Genomic DNA, 11,261 nt, shown 5'->3' with positions numbered 1-11,261 from the left:
CTTTTTACATGGAACCAGGACACACAGCTGTGATATAAGGGACTGCTGAAGCATGATTTATGTGGATTGTTGAACCCCGTATCAGATATATACAGATAGGAGAGATAAAATCTGTTTACAGATTGTGAGGTCTGTGGTTCACATGTGTTTACAAGATATGCTGATAGAGGAGTGAGATGGGTTTTGTGCAGGCAGATTTACTGACCTGATTACTTAAATAGGTGCTTGTTAGTGTTGTTATTATTTACTTGTGCCTGGAAACACTATGTATGGTTGAACAAGAAGGCTGAGTCCAGTCTATTGTAAAGTGTTAGTAGGTGCCAGCACTGTGGCATCAAAGTGGTGTGGCTACACAGCCCAGGCACACTCTAATACTATACTGGCAGCTGGAGACAGGAACTTTTTTTGGATGACATTTTTTGTCTTTTCTGAAGAGGGGATTTGACAGTCACTCCATATCCTCTCTCCCCAGAGGCTGATGTGTTTGCAGGGCTCTTTTCCCTTCCTGATGAGAAGCTAATGGGCAGCATTATGTGATAAGGCAAATAATTAGGGAGCTGTAGAAGGTCTTATTTGTCCTCATGAAAGAGGATGTTGCTGAGGACGTTCAGTCTTACCTTGCTGCCATCAGGACCTGCCAGGACAACGTTTGAATTAGCCCCAAGGAGGGTGTTTTGCCCTGCCACTTCCATGCACTATTTCTTCTTTTGGACCCCTGCAGCTTGAATTTGTTTTATGTTTAGAAACCAGTGTGGACTTATAACAGCCAAACTCCTGGATCTTATTTCATGTTCTTCATGTCCAGCTTTGCCCTTGTTTTTTTTCTCTCTCCAAATTACCTTGGCACATTAGCTGCAAAAGCTTTTCTCTAGGTTGCTCCTGCCACTGAGGACTGCCTCAGTATCTGTCACTGCTTCTCCATCCTTATGACCATGAGCTCCCAGGCCCGTGGGCAGCTCTGTACCCTGTGCCGCTCCTGAGGACTGCCCGTGGCATGTCCCTTTCAGGTGCTGGCTTCACTGGTGGTGAGCCCAAGGAGGTCAGATCTTCACAAGCCCTTGGCCTCCTCCTGCCTGGGTAACAGCTGGCTGCCTGTGCAAAGTGATCATTGGTGCATGCTGATACTGACAGGGCTCCCCAGAGCTTTGCAGGGAGCGCTCCAGTTGGGCGTCCTGCCAGCCCCAGCGTAACTCTGAATGACATAAGTGCCTCCCAGTAGAGGAGATGGGGATGTGCATGGGAAGGGGTGAAGTATTCCTGCAATGCACACTTTGTTGTTTAGACTTCTTGCTTGGTTAGGTCTACTAGGATCTTTAATTTTATCATTCTTCTTACCAAGTTGCCATTTGTCTTCAGTTCTCCAGCAAAGGGGCATTTTGGAACCCTGGTTTGGTTTCATGGGAAGGTGGAGCACAGGGAATATGCCTGTGGGAGTGGAAGGAAGCCACGTCATCCTGCCTTTTAAAGTTTGACCTTATTACCACATGGACAGCTGCTGGATAGGTCCTTTGTGATGTTACAAATAGGTTGATGTTTTGAATGATTTTCCATGGAGATAAAGCTGGATCATTTGTAGATCTGCCTTCAGATGAGGCAGGGGTCCTTTCAGCAGTAGCACAGCAGGGACCTTCAAGGGTTCAAATTGCTCTGGACAGAAACGGCAGGCGACAGCCAAAGATGGCTGCTGGGGACACACTACTAACTTCATCCTAAACCCAGTATTTCCTCAGCCTGGTGTCTGTCTGGAGTGTCTTGGCCTGGGTGGTCGAGTGCTGATTTTGGAGGTGGTTTCTGGCTTCTTAGGTTTTGGTTTCTTGTTTCTCTCCCCTCCCGTCACCCTTTTTTTTTTTTCCTTTCTTTTAGTCTTTTTAACAAACTCTTACACTGCCTCTTCAAGTGGTATAATCAAATTGCAAGAACCAGAGTCCTAATTATCCTCTCCCATGTGAGAGCTGAGGAGCTCATCTTCAGAGAGAGGCTGTTGGCCGAGATCCAAAAGAGACAAATCTCAGAGCAGAGACTGCATCTGTGTTGATATTTACTCTTAATAAGGATAATGGTCATTACCAAGTGATACCGGAGCAGGTTGCTCTTCGCAGGTTATTTTTGTCTGGCTGTGAGGGAAAGCAGAACGAGTCCATCTCTGCTATTTCTGTACGTCTCCTTGTCTGCTTTTTCCAAAGAATCATTAGTAGAGCATCTGAGCTGGTGAGTCTGGCATGTGCAAAAATGTGCACTGATGCATGAAAAAATTACTGATACATATTTAGATACTTCCTATTCTGGGAATTTGCTCCTCTTCTATCTCTTGCATCAGTGCAGATAGCTTGCATAAACAGGCTCAACTCCTAATGCAGCGGTGCAGAGAATCTGCCCATTAAATGGCAAGAGACATAGTGGAGCAAAGTGCTGCTTTTTCCTGTGATAATGGATGTGCATTCAGGCAGCTACGTGAATCTCTACAAATGGAGCAATCCTGAAAGCAAGGCAGGCTTAGATCCTGTTTCCTCCCGATGAAACAGCTGTTCTTATCTTTCTTTACTTTTTAATAGAACCTCTTGCAAACAGAAAATTAATTGGTAGGAGTTACTCTCTGCTTGCTCACAGTTACATTTTAGAAGTAATGTCTTGTAGCCTTTTTCCACTGTAAACCTTGCTGAACTTTTCTAAGATGAGTATCTGGATCTCTAAATGACAGGTAAGGAAGAATTACACTTTCCCCCAAGTGGTTTGAAGTTACACCAAACTGGTGGCAGAACTGACACCAGAATTGTCTTGATACCCATTTTGGCCCTCTGCTGATGCCAGAATGATTGTCTGCACGTCTTGGGGTTTGACAGTGTTGCTGGAGTTAGGTTTCAACATTACACTTGTTCCCATCAAGCACCTAACATTTGTCTTGGCAAGGCTGAGATGGCCACAAATATATGTTTATCCTGGGAATGCCTGGGAAAGCATTTACAAATGTTGAGTGTGATGCAGGCTGACTTTATTTTGCTGTCTGGCCATCGGCTCCAGCAGGGCCACAAGGGCTTCTCTAGATCTGTCTGGGGTAGGGTGGGAGGATGATCTGAAACTGATGCTGCCTTCAGAGACTCCATGACCTTTGAGTTGCTTATGCTTAGCCTGTGGGACTGTTGGAGGACTGCAGGTGAGAGAAGGCAGGATGTTTCTGGCCCATGTTTTTGATGTTGCTGAAGACTTTCTGTACAGAATCCACATGGCAAACTAGCTTTTTGCCAAAAAACTCCAACTCCAGGCTATTTGTTTTATAACCAAGTTTTGTTACAGGGAGAGATGTTCACATTATTCTATGAACAGATGACATGTTTCGGCTCCACCTTCCGCTGCTGTCTGGGCTAAACAAAGGTGCAGCAGACAAGAGGAGAACAAGTCTTCTCAGGCTGAGATCTCCTGCCAACTGGAGAAGCAAAGAAAGCATTTATGGGTTACAATGACTAGCTTTGGGTATGATCTGTAAATGCAGAATTGTCATGAATTAAGAGTCTTCAGACAAACATGCTTCCATACAATTGGGATTACAGGTGCTCCTTGGTGAGGTAGTTGCATGTTTTGTTAGTTCCTTAAAATGCTAATTTCTGTCTTCAGCATAATATTCTTATTTTGATGCATGTGTCCACAGCACACCCCACCTTATTTCCATCTACAATAAGCATTTGGGATTTTTCCACACAGGCATGCTTTCATCTGGAGCACGCTGCAAACTTACTGTTTTGTTGTTCCTCGTAGTTGCAGAGAGGCAGCTGGAGAACATTGGGAGAATTGGAACCAGTGCTGGCAGCAGCACTTAATTTGGTGGGGCTCTTGCAACCCTTGCATCTTGATGTCTCTAATGTGTCTCTAATCAGTTTAAACTTGATGGAGTTTCGGTGTTTTCATTTTCTAAATTGATTTATCTGTGTAAAAGGTACAAGTTGTTCTCTGCTGAGAACAAGTTTCCAAGCTTTTTAATCTTGCTATTTGTCAGTGCAAAGAATAGTCTTGTCAATGTGAAGAATCCTCTTTTCTTTGTAGTTGTACTGTTTCACTCATCTCCCCAGGTCTTTGACTTCATATTCACTTCAGCTTGAAGTATCCTTATAGCTTCACTTCTGCATTGTTCAGGACAGCAGTTGGGCCATGAAGACCCTTTACTTGCCCACCTAAGCAAATGTATATACAGTTTTGTCCCAGGACACTTCTCTCTTCCTCAGCTCAGCCTAATCTGGTACTTGTAAGCAATTCACTCATTCCATTTGAAAACCACCTCCAGAAGGTCTGTCTGCTGTTGTGTGCCTCCTTCCTCAGGAGCTGTGGCAGAAGGTCTTTACCTCACTTGTCAGGTGGAGGTAAACTCCAGGATGCATCCCTCATACTTGGAATGATTGGGATTGCTGGGTTTGGGGCTCCAAAATCTGAATTGGCTTTTGGTTTCTACAGGAGCTTTTTAAGGCTAGCTGCTTCTGATTTAGTCTTGGAGATACCATGAAGATGTTTCTTTTAGGTTTTGAGTTATCCTCTGCCAGATACAAAAGCTGATCTGCTCTTTTTGTTCTAATCTTTTCACAACAGTGGACTTTATCACCACCCTAACAGTAGCATGGTTGTCTTGAAAAGTCGACTTCCTAAATTTTATGTTAATCCAATAGACAGAAGGTCTGCTGAGGTACTCAGACATGCTAGAATGGGCTACTTTTCTGCTGGTTGGGACCTGGCTTTGGAATGTGGTTTTAACAGTTCACTGTGTCCTGACCAAGCAAGTGGAAAAATTAAATTGGCTAATGCAGCTTTCCACAGTGCTTGTCCCACAGATGTAGCTGAACAGCTTCCAAATTACTATTAGTTGCAACTAACTGCTGATGAGAGAGCACAGCAAGGAGTTTTCAGAACTGAATGCATTTGATTTCCTTTCTTGTAACGATTTTTCTTTCAATATGTGTTTTTTGCAGTGATACTGAAAGCCGAAAATTGTGCAAGAAGATGAAAGTAGATCCTAATTCAAAGGAGAAGGGAGTGGAGTTACTCCATTATAAGTGAGTACTGGGTTGGGGTCTGTATTTCCTAATTGTTGTTGCCCCTGCTAGGACCATCCGTTCTCCTTGCAGCTCCCTTCTGCTACAGCATGAGGACTTACTTCTTTAAACCTTTGAGATGTAAAATTGATTGCTGTTTTTTTCTGTTTGCAAGCATGTGTTCTGTCAGAAGCTGAGATAAATTTATTCTGCTATTGAGCAGAATAAACTAAAAGCATGAGCAGGACCTGGAAGAGATGCCCAATGCCCAGGGCTGATGCCTGAGATTTGAGCCCTCTTACTTTCTCTGTCATGTGCCTGTTGGCATATGTGTTGGGCAAGCCACTTCACCTGTGTGTGCTTGTTTGTCTGACTTGAGACTGTACTTGTAAAGTAAGTGGAGAAAGGCAGGTGTAGTGAAACAGCAAGAGATTTTCTCCCTGGAAATAATAGGATTGGGAGAACTGTTAAGTGTAAGAGACTCTAAGCAGCTGCATCTCCATTTCCAAAGATCATACCTTAGTAAATACTCTTGTTAGTGTCAGGGAGGAAATTGTTTATTAGAAACCTGTTTGCTTTACAGTCTGTTCTGTGTCCTCCCTTTTTCCTTACTCTTTATTCTCACTTTAAATTACTGTACTGTGAACTCCATTGAGGTCTGTAGCTTCAGCAAGCTAATGTTGTTCTGGTTAGTGGGAAGTGGGGAGAGCAGCTGTATCATTTCCAGCAACGTTACTGTAAGTTAACACTGTTCCCCACTCCTTGTTCGACAGGGATGGTGCATTTCATACTGAATACAACAGAGCGCTGACATTGAAGGTAAATTTAAATACTTGATTTTGGGTTTACTACATATGGGGGAGACACTTGTGGGTTAAGAACAGGTGCTGGTACTTTCATGCTGAAGGCATGAAAGAGTGGGGGTTAATCTTGATAAACTGCTGTCAGAGTGACCTAAAGGTTTTTGTGTGTGTACATGTCTGCCAACCACAGATCTAGGAAAGCTGTATTATTGAAAAGACTGAACCCACGTTGAACTGTAGTGTAAATTGTGAGTTAAGTTGTAAATTGTTTTACAAATAAGGATTCTCTTGTTTTGATTACAAAGTTCTACTAATTGCAGTGTAACTGAAAGTATTAGTAGATACTGCATTTTGATAAAGTTCTCTGAGGTTTTTAGTTCATGTGTTTGTAAACTTTAAAGACTGCTGAAAGGCCTTATCTTTTATTTGATTATTGAATCACAGTTCCTGTGGATATGCCCTGAGTGCAGCCGGAGTAAAACTGCCTTCCTCCTTCTCCTGCAAACCTTGACACAAAGCAACAGAAAGCAATGTTCTGTGAGGGCAATGGAAGGAAGAAGACAAGAGACAAATATGTAGATCTTGGTGACTGGAAATGTCACGCTAAAAGCACAGTAAGCAGGCTGAAAGTCTGCGGTCTTCTTCTGAGAAGCTCTGGTGAAGCACTGGGAGTATCCTCACGTGAGGCTGCAGCCCTTTGATGACTTGGCTTCCAGAAGTGAATTCTGTCCAGCTCTGATGCCCACTTCCTGTTTCTCTTCTTTCTGGCTTGTTCAGGGATTTGGCCTGGGATGGAGGAAAGCCTGTGTGAGGTGCTGCATGAACTTGAGCCCGTCAGAGTGGTCATTCCTAAGCACACTTGCTCTGGACCTTCCTTTTACAGAGTTGTAGGGTAGCTCATGGGAGGACTGTCTCGGAGTCCCACCCAGGCTCAAATTCAGCCAGTTCTTGGGGCACTGTGCAGGATTTGCCTGAGGTGGGTAGAGCAGAACTGTGTATCTTCCCATCAGCAGTATAAATCTTGCCTGGCACTGGGAAGGGCAATATTAGATATGCAGCCTCATCAGTAGGTCCCTGAAGCTCCTTCTGTACTTATTGAGGAAATGCACCTGGTGATGTTTTTTCCCCTCTTGATGGGTGGTTAGGCAAGGGACGCTTGTTATTTGCCTAAATTTGGGTGGTTTGAGCAATCCATGGCATGTCTTTCCTGCCCTCCGTGAAGTGCTGCAACCAGGAATATGTGCTGTGACTCTTCTTTACAGATTGGATCATTTGGAATGCACCTGCAGAGCTCCAGGCAGTGTTGGGCTAAGAGGCAATCACAGCACAACAGAAACCATGCCTTTTATTCCTTCAGTTCCTGTTTTGTGATGAGCATTTCCCCCTTCCCTTTTGCCCTGGCTGCTGGGGAGAAGGAAGCAGCATTCCATGGACAGGGAAGTGGGATGCCAGTGCAGGCGGAGGAGATCCTCACTCTAGGAGCTCTAGGTTTTCCTAGTTTAACAGCCCCTGTGAAGCCAGCTGCTAACAATTTACAGGTTAGACAGTGTATCAGAGCTGGACAGGCATCAGATAATTCAGATGAGTCTTTACTTGTTCTGCTGTGCACAGCTGCCTGAGTATTTTCTGTCTTTTCTCCCTCTATACCTCTTCTCCCTGTTTTCTTCTTGTAAGGCAGTGACCTTTCTTTCTCTGTCTCAGCTGTATTTGTGAGGAATCCCACAGTACATTACAAACAGCAAGCAGCAGAGCAACACAATTATGTAGGGTATCACACTCATTTTATGGACAGGTGGACACACTGAAGAACAGGGAGATTAAAGGATTTGTTTCACATCATTCAGCAAGCTTGTGGCAATAAACATCGGATCTTCTTTCCAGGCATCCAGCAGACATATTAATATATATATATAATATATATATATATATATGGCATTTTGGAGAGTGATGGACACAGCTCTGAAGAACTGCAAAAGAATTCTTCTGAAGTAATCAGCAATTTCCTAGATGTGGCTGATCCAGCTGATAGTGTACGCGAGTTTTTGAGACAAGCTTTTCATTTCTTAAATTAACTAAACCCTTATGTAATTAGCAGAGATGCCCTTGTGGTTTTACTGTTAGAAAAATGAGGAATAAAGGAAAGCTCAATGTTCACAGTGGGAGGAAGTTAGCCCTCAGACCCTCCTGCTGCTGAGACCTGTGTTGGGATTTGCACTGGTTAGGGTATCTGATAAAGGGAGGTGGGCTGCAAGATAACAAAGTTCAGTAATACAGAACTATTAGGAGTAGTTTTTAAAAAAATATTTCCATCTCTTTGTGGCAGAGGATACCAAGGGTTGTCACTATGAAAGTAGGAACTTGCAGGGTAATGAACAGGAGAGGGGGAGGAGAGGACACAGCTCCAGCTACGCTGGAGTAATGCAGCAGTTCGTACTGCAGTGGGGTTTGTGTTACCAGTCAGGACAGCGGCTGGCTTGAAGATAATGGCCCTCTGCTTAATAAGCATACCACTGAGGCTGCTTTTGCCTCAGTGTTTAAAAGCTGAATGATTAGGAAAGGAACAGAATAGAAGAGGAAATGTTATTTCATTGTCTGAGCCCATTGGGTTCCTTCATCTTGTGTGCTGTATGTGATTCTGGTTGCCCCATCAAGTGGAAGGTGTAGAAGTGCTGCAGGAGGGCAGTGAGGATGATCAGGGGCACAGTCGGCTTGAATATTTACATGAAGGTTCTTGGGCTTGGGAAAAAGAATAGGTGGAGGGAGATTACAGTAGATACTTGTGGAACTATGAATAGATTGAAAAAGGGAATGATTACTTTTTTTTTTTTTTGTCCAAACTTGGGTGCAAAGAATGGCATTTTGGGATGGCTGATTTGAAACAAATAACTGCAGTGTTTAAAAACATTGTGGAATTCATAGCTACATATTGTGAAAGCCAAGAATTTAGGAGTCTTAAACACAGTTTTAGATAGTCGTAAAGGATAGATCCACTGATGGCTAACAAGCCTGGAGGTCCAAATGCAGCAGCTGGTGCAGGATCCATAAACTTAATTGCTTTTTGCCAGAAATGGAAAGCATGTACCAGTGTATGCTATGTAAGACTGGTACTAGTGCAGTGTTTCCCCAGGTACGTGTAGTCAGTTACTGTTGGGGACCTAAAATTAGATTGGTCTTTGATCTTAACTGATATGTCTGTTCATACATTGCTTCAGCCACAGTGTCCCCTGATCTTCAACAGTGCCATAAGGTCAGTATCCAGGCTGCGCTTATTACATGATGAAGCCTTTTCTGGAGGATGAAGTACAGTGAGAGTTTTACTGTGTTTCTAAAATGAAGAAAACTCATTAAAGTACAAATTGGCTCAGTACTAGCAAAGGGAGTAGACTAACCCAATAAATTGGCCCTGCTGTAAACTGAATCCTTTTCAAGTTTACTGTTGTAAGGACTGTACGTGTGTAATCAAGGAAAGTAGGTGTTTTTGTTTTTTTTTTTAGCATCCCTACTGTATTGTACTTCAAAGGAGTGAAAAGTACAAGGATGTGTTCCTCTGTGTATATACATAAATACAGACATTTCTCAGGTTAAAACCTAGGTCCATCTATGATAGCTAGTTACTGTGTGGTTAAAACTTGCTTGCTTTTAGCAGCATAGGCTGGATGAAACCATATTGTGTGTTCTGCTGCATCAGTGTGTAAGGCTGAAAGCTGCTGCAGGGTTGCTGGCTGTGGTTTACAGCCCAGCATGGCTCTCTCAGTGCCATGGGGTCAAAGCAGGTCCTGACCCTGCCATGGCAGGACAGGAGTGTAGCTCACTCAGCATGGGGGTTGCTGTGGCCTGGACCTTGCTCTAGTGTCTCACCCAGCAGCCTGGGGAGCACTGCTTTTCTGTGATTAGGAAGTGCTGTGGTTTATTTGCAGGGAGGTTCTTTCCTATGTGAACACAGGAAATTCTCTTCACCGCATGGAGTAATGAGTGCAAGGCAATGTACTGCCTGCTCCTGCCAGAAGACATTACACATCTAATTTTTTCTGACTTGGCTGAGAGAGAGAGGCTGGATAAATTAAATCTCTTTAATCCCCCATCCTCTAACCACATCTGTTTCTACATGACTGAACTTGGCATGCAGGAATTCTTGAAACTAGCAGAGTCAATTGCACTCATTAGCTGTTTAAAACGTTGACCCCCTCTCTCCTCCTCTCCAGTGTATAGTTGAAGTCTGTGCAGACTGAGAGCAAGCAGAACTTTATGTAGCTTTCCCAAATGTAGAACATTTCCACTGTTTTATCGTCTTCTCTCTTTTCCCATGTATTATTGTCGTCTTAGAGCATCATTTGGGATGTTAATGCCTCTAGTTTTAGAGCTTTTTACAACTGCAACTCCATTATAAACTACTGCTTTTTATTTTTTCTTCTTAGCTACCTCCTTTCTTTGTGAATGCCATATTAAAACAAGTTTCTTTTCCTTGAAGTGTTTGTGGTCCCAACACTACTACCTCACCCCGTAGTCTTCTTACTGTGTACATTAAAGGCTTTGCTCGTTGTCTAGTGACTACTATATTCTGCCTTTCGCCATCTGACGAATCTCTTCAATATTAGCTGTGCAAGTAGACAGAAACATAAATGCAACAAATGGATCCTGCTATGAATCTCTGAGCCTTGAGATTCTAAGCTCTGAATCCTCCCAAGCCTTGCAGTACCAACAGAGACGCAGGAAAATGAGCTGAGCTCCACTATCTGTTGATAAGCTGTTGGGATGTTGTACCAGAGCAGCCCTACCAAAGGCAGAGAGGTGGCAAAAGTGTCTGAGATTTTCAGCATCATGTGTCACTGGGTGTGTTGCTAGCCTGTTCTTGAAGGTAGAGTACAGACCTAGGCTTTTAGGTGAGTATTCTTGGTGTATGTTAGTATATACTCGGCTCTGCTCTTCAGTCTTGAGCTGCCTTGGCAAAATATCCCTGAAAACGACTGAAAAAGGCTTTAATGAAACCTTTCTTTGCTCCAAATCCAAGTAAATTCACTTGTGCTGTGGCAGCATCATCCACTCATTCTTACACTGAAGGAAGCTCCTCATGGACCTCACTACATTACTGGTGTGGCAGAGATCCTGTCTGGGAGTGGATGCATAGCTACAAGGAATGCCACAGAGAAAGAAATTGGGTCAGTCTGAGAGGTGAATGAACACAGAATACCAAGTATTATGTTTCCTAGAGCGCAGACGTCCGAGGATAACAGTGATCAAGCCTGTGCTTCTATGTACAGCTACAACGGAGGGCAGTGTGGCTCTTCTGGAATCCATGGAGAGCATCTCATTGATTTGGAGGGCTGGAGTTTCCCTCAGGCTCAGGCTGAAATCAGAACCATCAGAGAGTATTTCCTTATGATAAAAAGAATGTCTGTGTTCTGCTGAAACAGGTAGTTGGTTGCGTGTCAGTTGGATAAAGCAGCAA

At 43.6% G+C, this 11,261-nt stretch overlaps 1 protein-coding gene across 1 annotated transcript in view; it reads left to right on the top strand.

The window, feature by feature from the left end:
- Positions 1–4,893: 4,893 nt before the first annotated feature.
- Positions 4,894–11,261, top strand: part of PDIA5 (protein disulfide isomerase family A, member 5) — a gene marked incomplete at its 3' end in the record, with an annotated part of 42,984 nt that continues 36,616 nt past the window's right edge. The window contains exons 1-2 of the mRNA XM_008947994.1: positions 4,894–5,033; positions 5,786–5,831. Coding sequence (XP_008946242.1) covers positions 4,894–5,033; positions 5,786–5,831 — 186 coding nt within the window. The remainder of the gene's footprint in view (positions 5,034–5,785; positions 5,832–11,261) is intronic.

This window comes from Merops nubicus, unplaced genomic scaffold (assembly GCF_000691845.1).
Source record: "Merops nubicus isolate BGI_N331 unplaced genomic scaffold, ASM69184v1 scaffold46639, whole genome shotgun sequence".
Classification (NCBI taxonomy): Eukaryota; Metazoa; Chordata; class Aves; order Coraciiformes; family Meropidae; genus Merops; species Merops nubicus.
This window is presented reverse-complemented; position numbering and strand designations above follow the sequence as displayed.